Genomic DNA, 23,110 nt, shown 5'->3' with positions numbered 1-23,110 from the left:
TAAGAATACCAGAAAATGCTTTCGTCAATATGAAAGTATTTCTGTAATTCACACTGTGAAATATTTTACACATGATCTGAAATCTATTACTACGTAAGTTCTAGAGATGAGGACTTCCAAGAAGGCTGCACTCTGCATAACAGGTTGAGTACAGCTCTCTCAATGTGGAAACTGTTAAAAAGCCAGTAAAAGTCATCTGTTTGGATAAACTTGTTTCTGGATGATAATTACACTACTTCATACCTCTCACCCTCTTACAGAAATAAATCTCAACAAAGCCATAAATAATGGGAGGACAAAGGCCCCAAAACAGGCAAAGTTTTTAAATATTGTTCTTATAAATGTAAAAAGTTGATAGAATAACATGTTTTCCATTAGCATGAATTTTCTGAATGGTATGAAGTCTGAAACTCAAATTCCTGTCATTATTTTCTGACTTCTATCCTCAATGTTTTGTCAGTCTTATGCCAGAAAAAACAAAAAACTATGAGGAACAGACCAAAAATATGAGGCAAAAATATGGGCATTCTGTAAATGCCTGGATGCCAGCAAATATGTAAGCAGAAATCAACCAGAAAAAAGGATGAAAAAGCTCTGGCAGGGAAGAACTGAGTTGTTTAGATATGCAAGGCTCTGGAGGAATAAACATGAAGTCTAATGGCAAAAAGCTGAAAAAAAATAGAAGAAGCTTTAAGTAGTTATTCAGATCATCATCAACCCCCTTTTTTCCATGTTTATTTCCTAGATATAGAGTTGGGGTGTCATGTTGACTGTCACCATCTCTCTTGATTCAATGTCACTGTTCTACCTTCTTCAACAGTCATGCCTGTCTGTTGCAGGTTTTCTGTCGCACAATCCATCCACCTCTGTGCTAGATGCCCTTATTTCCTCCTGCCCTTCTACCTGTCTGTTCCACATCTTCTTCACACCAGATTGTGGCATCATGCATAATCTTGGTCCCCATGCCAGACTACAATATGAGAAAAACTACAGGTACCTTAAATTCCCAACACAGACAACACAGACACAAACCTAAAGAAAGAAAATCCCATCCATGCTTGTGGGTTCATTCCTATGGTGGGCTCAGGCATGGTCAAGCCAAGGCCTACCCTTTACCCAGATGTCAAGCAAGCCAGACCATCACAACAGGCTGAGACAGCAGAACTTCAGATGGGGATGGGGGGGGACATGCTGGACAAATGATTGTGCAAGATTGTGGACACTTCACCTGCATCAACCTCAAAGAAATGCTGGCAAACTGGCTGGCAGTAAAACAAAACCATTTCTCCAAGAGCCAAACCCCTCCAGTTGATGATAAGGACAGACAACACCACAGTCCACAAACACAGTGGTAACAATTCATACCCCATCATTCATTTCCCCCTTGCAGAATGACTTTGGAGCTGTGGACCCTGGCACTCCAGCTACAACAGTTACAGGCAATATTTGTACCGGGAAAAAGAAAATACTCTAAGCAGATACACATTGCCCAATTGGATACCCCGAACCGGACATCTTCAAGACCAGACCATCATCTCAAAGAAATGGGGAAATGGGGGATAGATTCAGATAGATCTAGCTCAATCACCTCTCAATCACAACTCAAAAAGTTCAACACAAACCTATTTCACCCACTAGCATGGATCTCTTTCAGCTGCTCCTTCTAACAGCATAGCCTAACAGCATATGCACCCTTACCTCTTCCTTTGATACACAAAAACTAGAAAAATCGGAATAGCTACAGGAGCTCCAAACTGGCCAAGACAACACTGGTACACTGCACTGCACCCTGTAGACATGGCCAATATAGGGCCAATACTTTCTACCCTGATTGATGTGATGTTAACTCAGAACAACTACAGCATCATACATCCAAACAAAAAAGCGTGCATGGCATCTGCATGCATGGAACAGCAGCAGCTTTTACCCAGAGAAGAAAGAGAGAGTTAAGTTAATTACATTTTGACCTTCGCCAAGACAAAAACAAAGAAAGAAATGGAAAAAGGAAATGAGGAGGTTTGTCATAGAGAGTAAAAGAGGAAAGATGATGTAAACAACATAGATATGCCTAACATTCTGGAGTATCTGTTCTTCATCTTCAGGCCTGTCCTACTCCTCCATATTCATACTTCATTCAGCAGCATCAGCCAGAGCCACAGCTTTTTTTTCACCCTCCTTTTGGCAGTTCCTCAGGGAATCAAGAATATCAAGAATCAGAGAAAAAAACACCAAAACCACCACTACCTACCACTTTGTGCTAGAAAAGTTGACACTATCACCCTTTGAACCAGCAGCAAACAGAGCAGCAGCAGCAACCCACCTACAACTGCTTTCCTACTGGCAATTTCTTCCTGCAAATTACTTCAACTTTCAGTTAATGGCAGTGCAGAATTACCTTGCTTTACACCACTTCTAATCTTCCACCAGAGTAAGTGTCCGGATTTATGCTACATTTTTGCCTAGTGTGGTATGTATCGGGGCAATCCACCCACACTAACTTACCTACCTCCACAAAAACCAACAAACAAGACAGAGAACCTTGCATACATGGACCTACATGCTACAGCTACAGCTACGCTACAAAATGGACAGAAATATGAGAGAACTTTTGCTTTTTATTTTTGCTGCAACAGGGAAGGGAAGGAAAAGCTATTTCCAAACAGACAATGGAAAATGGAATGGATAGGAAATTCTATCTGTTACTCCTTCCATTTTCATGGAAAACCACATTCCATAGAACAGCACAACACATTCAACAGCCTTCTTAGCCACCTTCTTCTGTGGAGTAGAAAGACTAGCACATAATTGCACCTATTCAAGGCATGAGCATACTACAGCATTAGATTTGTATACTTTATCTATAGATCCTCTATTCCAGGGCCAGGGCACACCTGTGCACTGCTGACTGCAAGGGATCTACTTTCCTCCTCCCTTACTTTCCCTCCCCTCCTCCCTAGTTGGCTGTGGTATTCTACCCAGTTGTTCCATGAGCCCAGATGCATCCATGAAGGACCCTACCAAGTGTTGAGTAGTAAGACTGGATAGCATCTGATGTCAGTATCCTGCCCTCCTGGCTCCCCTCCCTCCCACTTCCTCATGGTACTAATAGTGTTTACCCACTAGTAGCAGGAGTCTTTTTTAGGGGTTCTGTATGTATGTACATGTGTTTATTGTTTACATACATGTACTTTTGGTTATTACTTCTTTGTTTTTGGGATCTATTGGCATCTATTGGGGCATTAGCTTCAAGAGGCATGCATCTGGGGCAAAAACACTGAGAGAATGGGCAAGAAATGGGCTGATGTGTTTATACCCGAGCCACAAGAGATGCAACCGGGTGAGAGTCGCGACGTCAGCGGCCAGGACCAGACTTTGACATCGGCCGACTGAAAGGGCTGGCTGGCTGAGGGACAGCCCAGTTGTTTTGACATAGCTGCTATAGCTGTCTTTTCAGCTTTTCTGTACGTGCCTGAACCACCAAAATCTGTTTTCTTTGATCTTCTCGGCAATTGGAGCTACTTTGGTTTCTGCACTGATGTTATCATTTATTTGTCTGTCCCACAGTGTGAAACCTACCACCCATCTCAGGCACTATTCAGATGAGTGAGTTAAATGGCAGACATCAGAGACTGACATGAAGGAAAAGCTGGATAAACATGAAGCCTTTCAAGAAGGCTTGTTTTCATAATACAGAAGAGTTAAAAGACATAAGAGAAGATGTGGGACTTTCTGCTATGCCATTGAAATTGGAAGGAATAGATTGCACTTATTATTTGTTTATTTATTTGTTTTCATTTGTTGATAGGGGAAGTCCATCTGGGTGCAGACCCCCCCCCCTTTAGTGGAGGTTAAGGGAGAAAAGCTCCATTGGTACAATGTACTATGAGATATATTGTAAGTTAGCACTGGTAAATTAGACATTAGCATCCTCTATGCCAGTGCAGTATTACAAAATTGCAAACAAAAGTATATTGAGCTGGTTCACATTATATAAAAGCTTATTTAATAAAATATACATTCACATGCCGATATAAATCCATTCATACTGGTGCAATCACAGTATGTTGAAATGAAATGCATTATGTATAAGCACATTCATACTGATATAGCCACAATATGTTGAAATGGAATGCATTATGTACAAGCCCATTCATAATGAAACAATCACAATATGTTGGAAATGAATGTATTTTATACAAGCCCATACATACTGATACAATCCCAGTACATTGAAGTAGAATGCATTACATACAAGCATTAGTAGTGGAACATCTGTAAACATGCATATGCATAAGTAAACATATCGATACCTGTATTCAAGTGGAAGTTGGTCAAGTTGTTCGGGTTACGTTAGAGGTATGTATTCTTTTGGCCTATATCACTTTACTGAATGGCTATTCAGCAAATAGCCATTCGTCAAAACCCTATTTGTTGAAGCTACTCTTCATTAAATGACAAGCTTTAACTACGAGAAATCAGCAGTTGGCCAACCAAGCCACCATTAAAAAAAAAACATAAAATGTAAAACTTACCAAGGTGTGGGGCTTCTCCTCCACACACCCTGATGTGGAGGGCTGAATACCCCCACATCCCCAACCAAATATAACAACTCTGAGATCGCACTACAGTGGGGAAAAGGACAAATTCCAGATGGTGACCAACAGCTGATTTGCCCTAATTAAAATTCGTTGTTCGATGAATAGCAGCTTCAGTACATAGGGGTTTGACGAATGGCTATTCGCTGAATAGCCATTTGATAAAGTGATATAGACAAATATTCTTTTAAGGATACAGCAGTAAGTTACAGACATACCAGTGTTATTTGTGTACAGTAGTGTCAAGTGTCAGTGTAGGAGTCAAGAGTATAGTAGCAGTTACAAGAGATTTAGAATATATACATTTTATTTACAGTTGAGTCTTCACTGTTTATTACTAATACCCAAATGCTTAAGCGGTAAGAAAAATGTGGGAGGGGGTTGTTTGTGTTAGAGTAATCCTGGTGAAGTGCAAGAACATAGGCAGTTGTCCTTCAGTCCTTCAGACCTTGAGATGGTCTTTTAGTTGACCTTTGAAAGTGGACAGGTTGTTATTGAGTGTTAGTGGCAGAGGTAGTGAGTTCCATAGTCTGGGGATGTGTATGGAGAAAAGGGCTTCTTCTGCTGAGTCATTGGCTTTTGTTAGTGGAAAGTAAAGCTTCATTCGATGAGCATAGGCTTCTGGGGATATGTAATTTGATGGATACTTTTTAGGGTAGGACACCTATTAGGTATATGTACAAGGTTGTGGGCAACAAGCATGTAGTTCTAGCCAGTTATGTTTTTAAGGGTAGGGATGTGATGGACCTTGCAGGCAAACTTTGCAGTTTTGTCATAACATTGTTAAAATTTGGAGATTTGTTTGAAAGAGAAGTTTATAAGTAAAGTACCAATAAGCAACTGGACTGGTGTCATACCTGTCAACCTCTTACATAGGTTCATAGGTTAGTACTAGGCTAACTGCCCTTGTGAGCCATTTTAAGCCTAGCCTATTACCCCATGGGAGAATCAAACCCTGACCCTTGTGTTTGTAAGGTAAATACCTTAGCCATTATGCCATCCTCCCACCTTCCATTATGCCACCTACCCACCTTACAGCAAAAATCTGGAGAAAGCCACAAATAAAAACAACAGGTTTTGCATTAGCTTGAATTTTCTGAAGGATGTGAAGTCTGAAAATCAAATGTTTGCCATTATTTTCTTACTTCAGTCTTCAATGATTTGCCAGTGATTTGCCAGAAAACTACAATTTTATGAGAAATGGACCAAAAATATGAGTCAAAAATCTGGACAATCTTTGAAAATCTGGACAACTGTGAGCTATGACCAGTGTTTCACTGCAGGGTTTGTTAACTGAGAGGATAGATTGTGTGTATGCTCCAATTCTGGTCATCAGAAAGCAGCCATGACCTATATTAGTAAAGATGTAGTCATACCAGCAGAAAGAGCTGTTAATGATAAAATTGTGGCACTAGTAAAGTATTAAAACTGGAGACACCAGAATGGTTGTGAAACATGAAGCTTCTGTTTTGCCTGGTGTACAGTGAGTTTATCTTGGCACTCAGAAGATGGCGAGAAGCCAGTTGCTATATCCAGCTGTCTTCAGAATATTTTCCTGTAAGATCAAAGACATTTTCAGAAGGAGAACATAAAAAAAAGTTTAGTCGATAAAAAGTAAGCCAGCAAGCTGAAGGAGAGACCCGTTCTCAATATTCTGACAATAAAAAGCTCATAGAGAGACTTTACCAGCAAACCTTTTTTCATTGTAACAAAGGAAAGTGCTTGAACAATACAAAAAGTCCAAAGCTGACTAGAACAGCCAGGAGCAGCATGTATTAGTAAAGATGTACACAGTCTATCCTCTCAATTTTTGCAGAAAGTCCAGGCTTGAACCAGAGACCACTGTTGGGAAGTCACGTTGTTCGGGAAGTCCAGCAACAATGTGAAATTTATAATAAATGTGATAACTGTAGAGAGCATCAGTCCCATTAAGCAGACATGCAAACTGTAATCCTGCAAGAAGACCTGGCTAAAAAGACTAGAACTTTGTTGACTGTGTTAGCAGGTGCGAAAACTGTGAAGTATAAACCCCACATTGTCACTTATGTTTGGAAGGACATTGAAGGGACTAAAGAAGTAAAGGTACTTTGCATTTGCTGTATGAAATTATATTTCAGGTCAGAAGATAAGTTAAAAAAACAGTACAATCAGCATTTGGACATTGACATATGATTGTTTTACTGCAAACAATGAAGCTGTTGTGACTATTGCCAGTCAGTGTACTTCACTGCTTAATAATGCAGGTTGGTACTGGTGGTGACGTAGCATTTTTAAGTTTTGGATGCCATTACATTGTGCAGTGACAGAAGGGCAGTACTGAATGACTCTTACCAGACTTCTGATCTAAGTGTAAATCAGTGATCTCTTATAAATAATTCGTACACTACATGAAATGAATATCCTCAGCACTGTGTCACCCTACATTGTCACTAAATCTAAAAGCTTAAGGCGAATGAAGCTAAAACTTCAACGAAAATCCGAAAGCCATTTTGTCCTTTTGTAACAGGCTACTTTTTATTGTTATGGTGATTGTCAGCTGACTTCTTTTCAGTCTGACTGTGTGATCTGGTAATAGTCATTATATAATGAATGAATGGCTGACATGGTCAGTTTTAGAGTGTCAATTTACAAAAGTGCAAAAGCGCTCAACTTGTTAATAGGAGTTCAGGTGTTTGCATTTGATCTTTAGCAGTGTGGATGTTCATCGTGCATACAGCTGCAGTCATAACAGATGGGTTCTCCTGCTGTCAGGCGGGTCCTCGGTCGGCCGAATTCCAAAGTCTAGGTCCGGCGTCGGTTGTCGTCGCTTTCTTTCCTGCCGTCAGTGCGACAGGGGTATATAAGACACAGCCGACGCCATTTTCTTCAATCTTTTTTGCCGCGCGGTGCCCGAAGCAGAAGCAGTTCGCTAGTGCCGGTCGGCCAGCTCCTGAAATTACGAAAATTTGGAAACCGAAGTCTTCTTTAAAGCTAAGTACCCCGTTGGGGAAACTTTTCTTGCCTCAGACCGATGTCAGACAAAGTTAACAATTGTATTTCTTGTGGGAAGCAAATACCGCATAAGGATTTCCATTCCCTCTGTATACCTTGTTTAGGCCCAGACCACGACATCTCGGGCTGTCGCTTTTGTGCTACTTTCAATAAACGCACTATTAAGCATCGGGTGGAGTTCGCCCAGCACTTTTTTGGTAAAGCTTTTGATTATAAAATGTCGTCGGAGACTCCGACTACCGTTTTGTCCAAAAAACGCAAGGACAAAGACCGACACGCGAGGTCCGCGGCCTCCACCGACACCACGCCAAAACTGGCTACATGTGGTCTGGTTCTCAGCGAGGTGCCTACGCAGCCCCTGACTACCGACGACACTTCTCTGGCGGTGTCTTCTGTAACCGAGACCGCAGGTACCTCGGCCCATACCCTGACTACAGCTACCGAAGCCACTGTGAGTGTTGAGCCTCTTAATGTGGACAGGTCCACTTCCACCCATGGTGTCTTCAGACCCTCATCTTCCTTTTCCATAAAGGCCTTTACTAAGTCCAAATCAGCCATGCATCCCAAGATGTCTGTTGCACAGGGCCCATCTCCAGGCCCCATGCCTAAAAAGCAGATGCTCAAAATGGCTGAGGATTTAATTACTCTTATCAGGGGTTCCCAACCCCCTCTGGACAAGAGACCCAGAGTGGAGGAAGATTCTCCCTCTTCTGACCAGGGCTCCATTATTTCAGAACATTCTGATGAAGAGGAGCACTCGTACTCTCCCTTTGAGGATTCTGATGCAGAGCAATCCATTCCTTCTGTATCTCCCCCAGAGGATTTTTCTTTTGGGGAAGCCTTGCATACCTTGAGGGAACACTTCCATTGGGAAGGCCAAGATTTTTCAGATTCCAAGAAAAGACTTAGGGAATTTCTTTTGCTACCTCAGCACAGACCTCTGGCGATACCTCCTGTCCTGGACATACTTGATGATGTTTACTCGGAGGCTTGCCTTAATCCGGATTCCCTGCCTCCTGCCCCAGTCAAGCCTAATAGGTACTACAGAGTTCCTAACTCACACCAATTTCTTTACAAAAGCCATAATGCTGACCCTGAAACCATTTCTCAAGGCCCCAAGGGAATGAAGGCCTCTACTGCTAAGAATCCATTACCTTCGAAGAGAGTCTAGATCCTTAGAAAGGTGGGGAAAAAGGTATATACCTCGGCCACCTAGCCATGAGGGCCTTAAATTGTCAGTTCCATATGCTTAAATATCAGCAGTTTCTGTTATCACAATTAAGGAATAAAATGTCACACCCTGAACAACCAGATTTGAAGGAGTTGCAGGATATGATGCATAGTGCAGAACAAGTGGGTAAACACACATTACAATGTGGCTATGATGCTCTAGAGGCCTCAAGTAGAGCTGCTGTTACAGGATCAGTCATTCGTAGACATGCCTGGCTTAGGGAACAAACCTTGCCTGATCATGTTAAAGCTAAACTACTAGATGCTCCTTTACAAAAGGATGTATTATTTGGTACTAATGCTGAGGAGATACTATGGAAAATGGAAGAAAAAGCTAAATCTATGCAAACTGTCAAAGCCTTTCTACAGGTACAACCACCACATTTTAGCAGAAATAGGCCTTCAAAAAACTGGTCCTTTCCAGCCACGGACAAGCCCCAAAGAGGTAGATACAGGCGCACAAGGGGCAGAGGACAATCTCAAGGATCATATAGAGGCAGACAATGGCAAACTCCAGCACCAAGAGGTGGCGAAGACAGTGCACAACAATACAGGAAACAAACCCAATGACTTTCCTCTTTGCATGCCAAGCAAGTCTCAGCTGGCAGCACCCTTGGGAGGAAAACTGACATTATTTTCAAAAAATTGGCATATTATCACAACAGACAAATGGATCCTGGACATTATAAACAGAGGCTACAGATTACATTTTCACACGCTTCCAAAAATGAGAGGCATGCCGAACCTGCTACACAATCAAAGGGCAGAGGCTCAAATACAAATTTCAAAGCTCATGAACATGAAAGCTATTCAAGAGGTACCTACTCACGAACAAGGTCAAGGTTTTTATTCCAGACTATTCCTGGTACCAAGGAAGGGAACCGATTGGAGACCCATTTTGGACTTATCCATCCTAAACACATTTCTACTCGTACCAAAATTCAAGATGCTCACCTTACAGCAGCTTCTTCCCATGCTGGGCAAGGAGTCTTGGCTGGTAACATTGGACCTCAAGGAGGCATACCTGCATGTCCCAATCAGACAAAACTGCAGAAGATACCTCAGATTTCTTGCAGGTTCAATCCACTATCAATTCTCTGCATTGCCCTTTGGCTTATCTACTGCGCCCAGAGTATTCACGAAATGCCTGGCATCAGTAATTGCCTACTGCAGACTTCAAGGGATACAAATTTACCCTTATTTGGACGATTGCCTGATCCAAGCAGACAGCAAACACATACTTCTGGAACATCTGGCTTATGTAACACGGTTATTGAATTCTCTGGGATACACAGTCAACAAAGAGAAATCCAGGCTAACACCATCTCAGAAAATAATTTTCCTGGGTGCCAACTTGGACACAAACACCCAGATGGCCTATCATACGCCAAAAAAACAGGGGCAACTAACTCAGTACTTCAAAATACTAGCAAATTGTACCTGGCTAACTGCAAGGAAAATCCTGCAGGCTCTGGGCTTCATGGCATCTTGCATTCTTCTAATCCCATGTGCAAAGTTGCATATGAGGAAACTTCAATGGTACCTAAAAAAACCTATGGTCTCAACACAGCCACAGTTTGGAAACAATAATACCACTAATCCCATGTTTGCAAAAGGAATTTCTATGGTGGGCCCAAGCATGCCAAACAAACACAGGTCTACCATTCTGCAAGCCTCAAGCAAATCAAGTCATCACAACAGACGCTTCAGACTACGCCTGGGGGGTACACATGACAGACAGGTGCATTCAGGGCAAATGGTCCCAAAGGGAAAAGCACCTTCACATCAATCAAAAGGAAATGCTAGCAGTGATAAATGCAATTACAGCTTTCAAGGACCTCCTGCATCCAGGGCAATTATTGATAAGAACAGACACCACAGTAATGTGGTACATAAACAAACAAGGAGGAAAGTACAGTTTTGTACCTACCATAAATGTAGATGTTCGAAGATCCACATTGCTGCAGTCCTTACTTATGGGTAGTCCGCTGTCCTCGGTCGGCCCGAATACCAAAGTATTAGGTTGACGTCGGTCATGGGCGCCTAGATCTGACATCAGAGCGTCAGAGTATAAAGGCGCATGACCGACGTCATATCCTCAGTCTTTTCTTGCCCCAGATGTCAGAAGGCCAAACAAGGAAGGCCACAGCCAAAAACAGAATACCTCCCAAAAACATGCCCAACAACAACCATCACCTAAAACATAGCACCAAGTCAAACTACAGTGGGGAAGGAGGGAGGGTAAATTGGACTGCAGCAATGTGGATCTTCGAACATCTACATTTATGGTAGGTACAAAACTGTACTATGTTCTTCATCTCACATTGCTGCAGTCCTTACTTATGGGTAGAATCCCAAAGCAACAGGAAAGGGAGGATGGTAAAAATCATAAAGCATTAGGGGCTGCTAAAATGCCCTGTAAAATTGCAGTGGCAAATCCAGCCCTAGACTTAGAATAAAGAGGAAGGTGGTAATGTTTAGAAAAAGTATGCACTGAACTCCAAGTAGCTGCCTCCAAAATGTCTTTTGTAGCTACCCCCCTTAGAAAGGCCGTAGAAGTAGCAGTAGCCCTAGTGGAATGAGGCCTGATTCCAGCCGGAATCTCCTTACCATGATGGGAATAACAGAAAGAAATACAAAACCCAATCCATTTAGAAATAGTTTGTTTTGAAACAGGTTTACCCTGTGAACCCAAAGCAAAAGAAATAAACAACTGCTGAGACTGTCTGAACTCCTGGGTTCTGCTCAAATAATAACGCAACTGCCTGTGAATATCCAAAGTATGCAAAATTTTCTCCCCTTTATTTTGGGGGTTTGCATAAAAAGTAGGCAAATGAATAGTTTGGTTTAAGGCCACACTAGAAACCACTTTAGGCATGAAGGAAGGATTAGTACACAAAGATACCCTATCCTTATGAAAAATCAGGAAAGGCTCCACTGCCATGAGGGCCTGTAATTCAGAAACCCTTCTTGCAGAGGTAATGGCCAACAAAAAAGCAGTTTTCCATGACAAATACTTTAACTCGGCAGTAGCTGCAGGCTCAAAAGGTTGTAGAGTATTTTTTTCCAACACAAAATTGAGATCCCAAGCAGGAGTAGGAGCTCTACATGGGTGTCTTATATTCTTTTCCCCTCTAAGAAATTGCTTAAACAAAGGATGAGAGAATAAAGGAGGGTCACAATCATAGTGAGCAGAAATGGCTGCAGCATGGACCTTTATCGAGGAGAAAGACAAACCCTTGTCCAATAACTCAGTAAGATATTGAAGAGCAACACTTAAATCAGGTTTGGAGACATCAAAGTCCTTTCCTTTGCTCCATATAAAAAATCTCCTCCATTTATCAGCGTAAACTTTCCTGGTACTAGGCCTCCTGGCCTCCAAAATAACATTCAAAACTTGTTGTGGAAGCTGAGACCCTCCAGAGTCTAAAACAGAATATGCCAGGCTGTTAGATGCAGAGACTGAATCTTGACATTGAGGAAGTGATTGCCCTCTTGTGACAAAAGGTGCGGAATCAAAGGCAGAGGCCATGGAGGCTCGTACTAAACTCCTCAGTAGTGGGTACCAGTGTTGTCGAGGCCAATCCGGTGCTATCAAAATCATGGTTGGCTTGTCTTGTCTGGCCTTCAAAAGTACCTTGGGAAGAAGAGGCAGAGGCGGAAAGGCATATACATGCAGATTGTTCCAACTGAATGATAGAGCGTCCAACTTCCAAGCTGTGTGATGAAACATTTTTGTGCAAAACTTTGGCAACTGGTAATTTAGTGGAGAAGCGAACAGATCTATGTCTGGAGTTCCCCATAACACTGTCAACTTTTGAAATACATGAGGATCCAATTTCCACTCGTGAGGATCCACTATTTGTCTGCTCAACACATCTGCTAAGGAGTTCTGTGCTCCTGGTAGAAACCTTGCCTGAAGATTGAGGTGTAGATTGAGAGCAGTTTCCCACAAAATCATCGCTTGCCTGCAAAGAGGGTATGAATGGGTTCCCCCTTGCTTGTTGATGTACCACATGACAGTAGTGTTGTCTGTTTGAATCAACACCTGCCCTGGGTGAAGTAAATCTTTGAAAGCCATCAATGCAAACTGGACTGCTAACATTTCCTTCAAGTTGATGTGCAAATGTTGGAGTTTGACAGGCCACGTGTCTTGCACCCATTTTCCATTGAGGTGTGCTCCCCAAGCCTTGTCCGAGGCATCTGTCGTTAGAATCTGACTCACCTCTGGCCAGGTCACAGAGAGTCCCTTGTTTAGGTGACATTCCTGAGCCCACCACAAAAACTCCTTCCGAATGCAAGGTATTATCTGAATGACAGTGTCTAGATCTTGGCAGTGCTGTGTCCATACATTTTTGAGATACCATTGAAGCTTCCTCATATGCAATTTGGCATTGGGAAGCACCAGAATACAAGATGCCATGAACCCCAAGGCTTGAAGGACTGTCCTTGCAGTCAGCCTGGACCGTAGAGACATTTGATGGAAATAAAGAGAAAGGCTTCTTTGTTTGTCCGGGGTCAAAAGCCATCTGGGAAGCTGTATTCAGTCTCACACCCAGAAAGCACATGTCCTGAGAGGGTACTAGACTGGACTTTGTTTCGTTCACAGAATACCCTAGGCATCTTAACACTGCCATCACATACTGTAGATGATGAAGAAGTTCGTCCTTTTCTTGTGCAATAATCAGGCAATCATCCAAATAAGGATAAATCTGTATTCCTCTTAGTCTGAAAAAGGCTATCACTGGAGCCAGAACCTTTGTGAACACTCTGGGCACAGTAGATAAGCCAAAGGGCAATGCAGAGAACTGATAATGTAAATTTCCAGCCCAAAAACGCAGGTACCTCCTGCAACTGGGCCTGATAGGAACATGAAGGTAAGCCTCTTTGAGATCCAGAGTAACCATCCAGTGATCTTTTCCCAACAGAGGTAAAAGTTGTTGTAAAGTCAGCATCTTGAACTTTGGAATGTCCAGGTAAGTGTTGAGGATAGATAAATCCAAAATTGGTCTCCACGTGTTCCCTTTCTTTGGAACTAGAAACAGGCGAGAATAAAATCCTAGGCCCACTTCTGACAGAGGAACTGGCTGTATAGCTCCTATTTGAAGAAGTAAAGAAATTTGTTTGTCAGCCTCTATCCTTTGCCGAGGAGGGACGTCTGGCATGCCTTTGAAAGGAGGCATGGTATGGAAATAGAACTTGTAACCTTGGTTTATAATGTCCAATACCCATTTGTCCTGGGTGACTAAATGCCAATTTTGTTTGAAAAGAGCCAACTTTCCTCCCAAAGGAGCTGCCAGGCAAGAAGAATCTGGCAGCTGAAAATGCAGGTCATTGGGCCTGTTTACGAAAGGACTGGCCCCTGCCCTCACCAGCAGATTGAGCAGGCGAACTCCATTGTCTCGGCCTGCAGGTACTCTGAGCTCTGCCCCTACCACGCCTAGATCTACCCCTAGACTGAGAATCAGAAGAAGGGTACGTCCATCCCTTAGTAGGCCAATTTCTACTAAACTTTGGAGGTTGCACCTGCAAAAAATCTTTAACAGTCTGCATAGACTTAGCCTTGTCTTCCATTTTCTTTAAGACTGACTCCACAGGAGGACCAAACAAAACTTCAGACTGTAAAGGGGCATCCAGAATTCTAGACTTAACATGCTCAGACAAATTCTGATCCTTAAGCCAGGCGTGCCTACGAATAACTGAACCAGTGGCAGCCACCCTAGAAGAAGCCTGTAAAGCATCAAAACCACATTGCAAAGAGTGCTTACCCACCTGTTCAGAAACATGCACTAAATCCTGCAATTCTTTACACTCTATGCCCTCTGCCAAAGCATCCACTTTAGATCTTAGCTGCGAAAGGAGGAAATTCTGATACTTCAACATATGAAACTGGCAGTTCAAAGCTCTCATTGCTAAAGTAGAAGAGGTATACACCTTCTTACCCCATCTATCCAAAGCTCTAGCTTCCTTATCCAGAGGAACCGGATTCTTAACAACAGAGGCTCTAACACCCTTAGGCCCCTGACTAATAGTTTCTGGGTCCGCCCTAGGACTCTTATACAGATATTTATGAGCCTCAGGCACCCTGTAATACCTGTCTGGTTTAACTGGAGCAGGAGGCACAGAATCTGGATTAAGGGAAGCTTCTGAGAAAACATCTGAAACAACATCCAAAACCGGAGGTATAGCTAAGGGTCTATGCTGTGGTAAAAACAAGAACTCCCTAAGTCTCTTCCGTGAATCAGAGTAATCCTGTCCTTCCCACTTAAAATGCTCCCTCATGGAATGCAGAGTTTCTGAAAATGAAAAATCCTCTGGAGGAGAAGCAGAAGGAGTGGAATCCTCTACATCAGAATCAGAATAAGGGAAATCTTGAATGTCTTCAGCAGAAGACTCTGAATCATCTGAGGCCTGCTCCAAACTTTCCAATTCTGGCTCCATCCTGGGCCTCTTATCAGGAGGGGGCATAGAACCTCTAATTAAAGTAATCAAATCCTCTGCCATTTTAAGCATGTGCTTTTTAGGCACAGACCCTGAAGAACCAGAACTGACACCAGAGGAAGGCAAAACAGACCTGCCCTTAGAAGGAGCCTTAGAAACAGTAGCAGAAGGCCTAACCACCTTAGGTATAGAAGGGAGAATAGTAACCTGAGAGGCCCCTTCAGCCTGGCCTGCCTCCTGAGAGGCCACATCTTGTAAAATCAAAGTTTCCCCCTGGGACTCAACAGAAACTTCAGCCGGATCCACCTGTTCAGCTGTAGCTTCTAAAGGTCCGGCGTCCGTAACAGACGAATCATCCTGTCTAGGCTTTAAAGATTTGTCTTTGCGCTTCTTAGTAGAAGCAGGCGTCGGAACATCCGACGGCATATTATAATTACACCTCTTGCCAAAGACTAACCTAGCGCAATCTAACCTCCGTTTTATAGTGCACTTATTAAACCTAGCACAAAACCTACACCCGACTACGTCGTGCTCCGGTCCCAAACAAGGAATACAAAGCGAGTGGTAATCCCTATGCGGTATCTGTTTCCCACAAGAAATACAATTATTCACTTTTTCTGACATCCGGTAAGTAACTGAGGCAAGGAAAAACAAAAATATTCCCCAACGGGGTACTTAGCCCAACTTGGTATCGGTCTGAAACTCCGAAAACGAAAAATTTCAGAATGCCGAACAGCACTTGCAACGCTGCTTCTGCATCGGACCATGTGGCAAAAAAGACTGAGGATATGATGTCGGTCATGCGCCTTTATACCCTGACGCTCTGATGTCAGATCTAGGCGCCCATGACCGACGTCAACCTAATACTTTGGTATTCGGGCCGACCGAGGACAGCGGACTACCCATAAGTAAGGACTGCAGCAATGTGAGATGAAGAACATCACATTCATACCCCCTGTGCAGGCTGGCCATGTCACTTTGGAACTTGGCTCTGGAATGGCAAATCGAACTTCAAGCACAGTACCTGCCAGGTTTGGAAAACACGCTGGCAGACAATCTAAGCAGAAATATGACAGACCATACGAATGGAAGTTGCATCCTCAAGTGTTTACAAAGATAATCCAAGTGTGGGGAAGGCCAGACATAGATCTCTTTGCCTCCCACAGGAATCATCAATTGACAAAACTCTGCTCAAGGACATTCCATTCAAAGGCCTGGAGAGTGGACGCCCTTTCTTTCAGTTGGGCAGCAAGGACAGTTTACGCCTTCCCACCTTTGCCTCGTCTGCCCAAGGTGCTCTTGAAAGCAAGAGCAGACAGACCGAAGATGATACTGATCGCTCCAGACTGGCCAAGACAACACTGGTACCCACTCCTGAGGAGCCTAACACATTCTCCTCCCTGGACCCTACCTCTAATGCCTCTTCTACTGACTCAGCACAGCTACAAAACTCTTCGCAGTCCGCTGAAAACACTCAATCTGGCTGCATGGAAAATTCCTTAACACCACAACAGACCCTACTCTCCAAGGAGGTGCAGGATGTCATTTTGGAGGCAAGAAGGCCATCTACTAGAAAGGCTTACTCCGCAAAATGGAAACAGTTTTGCACTTGGAATGAGAAAAAAGGCCAGGATCCTAGAAAACTGAATTTACCTCAGATATTACAGTATCTAGCTGAGCTGTTGAACAGTGGACTTTCATTTTCCTCCATCAAAATCCATGCCTCAGCCATTTCTGCTGAATACAACACTGATCCACCATTATTCTCCCACCCACTCTTAAGACAGTTCCTCAGAGGGGCTAAGAATATAAGACCTCCAAGGAAACAACCAATACCAGCCTGGGATCTTAATTACATTCTAGAAAAATTAACATTGCCTCCCTTTGAACCAGCTGCCTCAACAGATTTGCAATATTTGTCCTGGAAAACAGCTTTCCTTCTGGCCATTACCTCAGCTCGTAGGGTTTCAGAACTACAAGCCCTCATGGCTGTGCAGCCCTTTCTCATCTTCCATCAGGACAGGGTTTCCCTACGAATCAACCCATCATTTATGCCTAAGGTAGTATCCAGGGTAGCTTTAAATCAGGCCATACACTTACCTACCTTTTACCCCAATCCTCAAAACAAAGGAGAAAGGCTGCTACATTCCTTAGACATCCATAGACAGCTACATTACTATTTGGACAGAACAAAGCCTTTCAGGAAGTCAGAACAACTCTTTGTGTCCTATGCTGTAGGAGCTCAAGGGAAGCCAATTTCCAAACAGACTATTTCAAAATGGATAGGCCACTGCATACGGTTTTGTTACTCCTTTCATGGTAAATCTGTACCTGCAGGCATCAGACCCCACTCTACAAGGGCCACAGCTACCTCTGCAGGGTTCCTCAGAGGAGTCCCTACCAAAGATATTTTGGAGGCAGCCACTTGGAGTTCTGTGCATACCTTCACTAAACACTACCACCTACCTTTATACTCCAAAACTAGAGCAGGCTTTGCCACTGGTGTGTTGCAGGGCATTCTGGCTCCTCCCAGTTCCACCTAGTGCCTACCACCCTGTGCGTAGCTTTGGGATTCTACCCATCTGTTATGACTGCAGCTGTATGCACGATGAACATAGTACAGTTTTGTACCTACCATAAATGTAGATGTTCGAGTGCTAATACAGCTGCAGTCCAGGTTTCCCTCCCTCCTTCCCCTCTGGGTACAGACCTAGTGGCTAACTCCTCATCTCACAACTTGATTGGGTTATCCTTCTATGGTGTATTTGCTTGCAACTACTGGTTTTTGATTATATTTCAATGCATGATTATATATTATATATTATATATATATATATATATATATATATATATATATATATATATATATATATATTTTTTTATATATTTTGCCTTCCTTCTGGGGGCACCTGACATCTGGGGCAAGAAAGACTGAAGAAAATGGCGTCGGCTGTGTCTTCTATACCCCTGTCGCAGTGACGTCAGGAAAGAAAGCGACGACAACCGACGCCGGACCTAGACTTTGGAATTCGGCCGACCGAAGACCCGCCTGACGGCAGGAGAACCCATCTGTTATGACTGCAGCTGTATTAGCACTCGAACATCTACATTTATGGTAGGTACAAAACTGTACTTTCTGTTTTTTTATAACATGATTAGGTCAATAGCTTACGATCAAAAAATGTATATTTTGTTTCCATCATCATACATATATTTGTTTACTTTTTTATGGTTCTCTTTTTTCCACTTTATTCAAAATGATGGTAATAACAATACTAACTAATTATACAATTATATAGGTTTTTAGGGTTCTTGTACACAGACCTGAAGAAGTCTAGAAGGACGAAAGCGATCTTTGTTAACAATAGGTTATGAAAATAGAAAATGATTTTTACATGCAAAATGTATATGTATATATTTATATATAATTTTTGATCGCAAAATGAACTAAGGTTGATATATTTCCAGCCATGTAGTATATTGCCTTGTATAAAATCACAGACTTAATAATTTGGTTAAATAAGATGTACCATTAAAGTACATTAGGGCTATATATTATTATGACAGCTACTAGGTAGGGCAGGACCAGCTCGAATGTCACACTGAAGGGGGAAGGGATGTGAATTTAACATGTGTACCAATAACACTTTATTTTACAACACAATAAACCACTCCCATGCCTGATAAAAAGTATATATATATTTAGAAAGCTTGTGAGGAAATTATTACTCTATTTTTGTTTTACTTGGATCGCTTGTCTGTGTACTTAATAAAGGATTTTCGACTGGATTACTTTCGAATACTTAGTAATGCTGTAGAATTATATATTTTCTATTATTACTTTTTGACTTGAGTTTACGTTCGCTACTTCTACTACTGTTGTCTGATCTGATTAATATACAGTGATTAACTAGAAATATATGGACTGAAAATCTTCCACACAGAGAAGTTTCTTACACTGTTTTGTAATCATTGTATATTACTGATGCAGTAATCAAACAATTTAGTAAGAGGTAGGTAATAAGTATTAAGTATTCATTTCATATTTGTCCCATGTTGTCTATGTACTGGAGTTATAATGTATGTCTCTCTTTTTATTTCAGGTCTTTGGGCTGATTGCAGGGATCTTGTTTGCATACGATGCATACATCATCATTCCATCTTTAAAAAAGACGGCACACCACACTCCAGCACCTACAGGTATGTGCAGGTGTTATTGCCAGTAGTAAAAAGGTGACATACAGATTCCATGACTACAGATGAAGTGACATTTAAAATGGATGGTTTTCAGTGTGATACAGAAGTCAATCTTCCCAGCTTTTGTGCACAACTAAGTTACTGCTAGGTGGCTAGATTTATAAAAAATCAGACAAGAAAACATAAAACTATAATCTGTAAGACAGAAAACATAGGGAGGTAGGATTTCGTTAAAAAATGAAAAGACCCTTCTACCCCATACTAACTAGAAATATTTCTGATGTCATAACAGTTAAAAAGTACCAATCATATTTGTTCTTCTACCAGTAATGGCTTTGATCTTTCACCAGTCTGTGTGTTTTGTTTCAGTTATTTTCATGGTAAATATAAGTGTTAATTACTAGTGTGTGTGTGTGTGTGTGTGTGTGTGTGTGTGTGTGTGTGTGTGTGTGTGTGTGTGAATTTTCTACAAAGTATTTAGCAATTCCATTAATACAGTTCCATCTTTAATGACTTATTATATTCATTGCATGTTTCTCGTTTACATATCAGTGCCAGTTTAGGAAAGTTGTTGTTGTGTCTTTCAGCTTATCCCGGTTAGGGGTCGCCACAGTGGAACTCCGGTCCGCTAATGTTTGGCAGTGGATTTTTACGTGCCGAGTTACCAGCCCTGATGCACAACCTTCAACGAAGGCACGCCCATTCACGCATGCCTCCACACAGAAGACGCTCTAGCTGAGAATCGAACGGGACAACATCTTGCTGTGAGGTGACAGCGTTACCGCAGCACCACTACCGCGACATACCAGTTTAGGAAAGTATAAGTTGATAAATGTTGTATGTCCTTCAGTTTTGTTGTAAGTGTGGTAGGATGCAAACTGTGTTTGCTGTTAAACTATCATAGGTACACACACAAATTCGCAATATACACAACCTACAATCATTATTTAAAACTTGAGTCAAAATTGTACATTAAAAAAAGACTGATTTAAAGCTGTTTATTATGGGGGGGGGGTGAATGGTTAACCAGTTAAGAGTACATTATGTAGACAACTTCTTCTCTCTGACTTATTGGAATTTAAAGCTATTGTCTATATGCTGCTCTATAACTTTAAAGCTTCATGGCAGATGCAAATGACACTAGAAGAAGTTATGAGAATAAGTTCATCATTCAGAGAAAAGCCAGGCCAATAAAACTACTTTTTTGCTTCCTGCTCAGTTAAACTGTCCTGCTGTCATGGGAAGCCCACCCGTTTTCATCCCATAATCCAGATGCTTTCCACAATCCTTGTCTGTTTGCAGCAATATTCATAAACCACATAGATAATGACAACAAATTGTCCATTTAGGATATTGTACCAAGGATAAATATTAATGTATTAAAATCAAAGTAACACCTTGGATTGGAATAAGGCATGTTTAGTGTAGGTCAGAGAGGTAAAGGGGATTGGTTCCAACTGTGACAGAAGAATGCACCAATCAAATAGTTGTATAACCGGAGAGGCAGTAGTAAAAGGCCAACCCAAAGTGTGCATTACACAGACTTTTATTGGCATAGCTTTTATGCATTACACAGTTTCTTATAGGAATCACTTTTGCATTCAATCTGGTGCCTTTTCAAACATTATAAAACATATGAAAGCTTATTTAGTTGACAGGTGTTTAAAGCACAGTTTTCCCAATGACTCTACTGACCTCTGATTAACAGCGATACTTGACAGAATCCTGGTTGCTCCCAGGCTTTTAGTCGCTGTTATTTTATTGCTATTATTTTTTTAACTGTAATAAGCTCCACTAGGTACCAGTGCATTTTTCATGGGTGATCTGTGATCTTGCATGGCTTGCAAGGTTAGCCTGCGCCGTGGGAGCTGACCTTGTGTTACATTTGATTTCACTAGGGAGCAGAGGAATGAATGATTTTTGGTGGTGTTGCTGGCAGCACTCATGCTTCATACCTAGTTTTGCCCCCTAAATTTTCATGAAACAGAAGATATTATGTGGTGTTAGTAGTGACAGGTGACCACTTTACACATGCATCCATTCAGACAACTGCACGACTTTGCTGTTTCTCAGCTGTACTAGCTGACACGTTGTCATGTCCACAACCTGTCCTGCAAGTTAAACATCGACCAAAAAGCCTGTTCACTGTGATGTGGAAAGGCACATCCAAATGTCCAGTTTACATCACCCCCAGCTTGCCATCAGAATCATCTGAGCTGTTCCTGAAGCAAGGTCACCATTGCTGCCTTACAACTGGACAGTACGTCTGAGCTGATGGGCTGTCTAATGTATATCTTTGTGAGGTATCCTCTGTTTCCGTTTGTCTTGGACTGGTGCAGGGACTGTTTTAGTTCTGCCACCTGGTACATAAAGGCATCCCTCTGGCAGATTCTATTCATGGCAGCTGAGTGCCATCATCCCTGAAGAAAATGACAAGTCATCCATTGTGTCAATAGTGGGGCGCTGATCCTTGGAACACTAAAAGTTTTACCATAGCTGTACAAACAACTTGTAGTTCTTTTAAAATAAGTAAACCTTGTGTAATATGTCAGCAGTAAAGTAAAGCATCTTTACATACTTTTCTTGTCAAATCATTTATTTAATCAGTTATGTAATGTAACTAGCATACATATAGGAATACCCCCTTAGTTAGCTGAAGAGACACACACACACACTTTTCGAGAAACTCTGTCCTAGCTTACTTCGTCTATTTTCTGCAATTTCTGAAATAATAACACTGTAGCTCTTATTCTGTCCATCAAGACAGTAATAAAGAAAACTACACTTATAGGTGATGACTACTTAAGCAACGAGTAAGCTGTATCTTGTATTGAAAAAAAAATAACTAGAATCATCATTAATTGAGTCTCATGAGGCTTTGGGAGACTTCCTTTCATTTTCACAGCTCTGTGCAGTTTGATTCAATGAAATGGTTTACAAATTAAATATTTGCTTTTTTTATGTTGGTTCCTAGACACTTACTTAATATGTTTGGAAAAATAAAAGGGATCAATAGGACCAGAAAGTTATCACTAAGAGCTTTTGAAGAGAACTAAAATAAATAACTCCTGTTCTGTGAACCACTCTTATTCTACAGCCATCCAGGGTATTAGTGCTGTTTTTAGCTTACATTTTTTTGTTTTTAAAATTAATGGAAGATTAAAAATTAAGTAGCTAAATGTTTAAACCTAAACATGCTCTTGTGTAGCTTATACAATTCATAATCCTATCTTAACTCTGAACACAAGATTATCTATGCCCAGTTGTCACTTCTCTTTCAAACATTTCTTGCTACTTAGACAGTTAAACAAATGATATGTGTAACTTCACTGACGGTATTATGGGAAGATGTCATTTTTCCATTGAACTGCATACTTGTGTAAACAACACACTAGGCCAGTAGTCCTTTGAACAGTGTCTGGAGCCTTTTGTCCACCTTTACAATTCTTATTTCTGTTAATAAATATCTAGAGATGGTGACAGGTTTATTCAGCATGGCATGTAAGCTAGAATACAGATCAAAGTGACAGAGTAGGTGCGGGAGCAGATTATGATTACTTTGATCTTACTGTGTTCTGCACAGTTATTGCAGAAATGAAAGCTAACCATCACCCTCTTCTCAAATACACACAGACTCAGACTGACACTGGTAGGTG

General features: G+C 41.7%; 1 protein-coding gene across 1 annotated transcript in view; it reads left to right on the top strand.

Moving 5' to 3' along the window:
* The window catches only part of PLP2 (proteolipid protein 2), a 402,641-nt gene that overhangs the window by 342,612 nt on the left and 36,919 nt on the right, over positions 1–23,110 (top strand). Inside the window, exon 4 of the mRNA XM_044080196.1 lies at positions 19,361–19,457. Coding sequence (XP_043936131.1) covers positions 19,361–19,457 — 97 coding nt within the window. The remainder of the gene's footprint in view (positions 1–19,360; positions 19,458–23,110) is intronic.

This window comes from Protopterus annectens, chromosome 8.part0 (assembly GCF_019279795.1).
Source record: "Protopterus annectens isolate FY-2018-M chromosome 8.part0, PAN1.0, whole genome shotgun sequence".
Lineage (NCBI taxonomy): Eukaryota > Metazoa > Chordata > Ceratodontiformes > Protopteridae > Protopterus > Protopterus annectens.
Note: the sequence above shows the minus strand (reverse complement) of the source record. Positions and strands in the feature narration are given on the sequence as shown.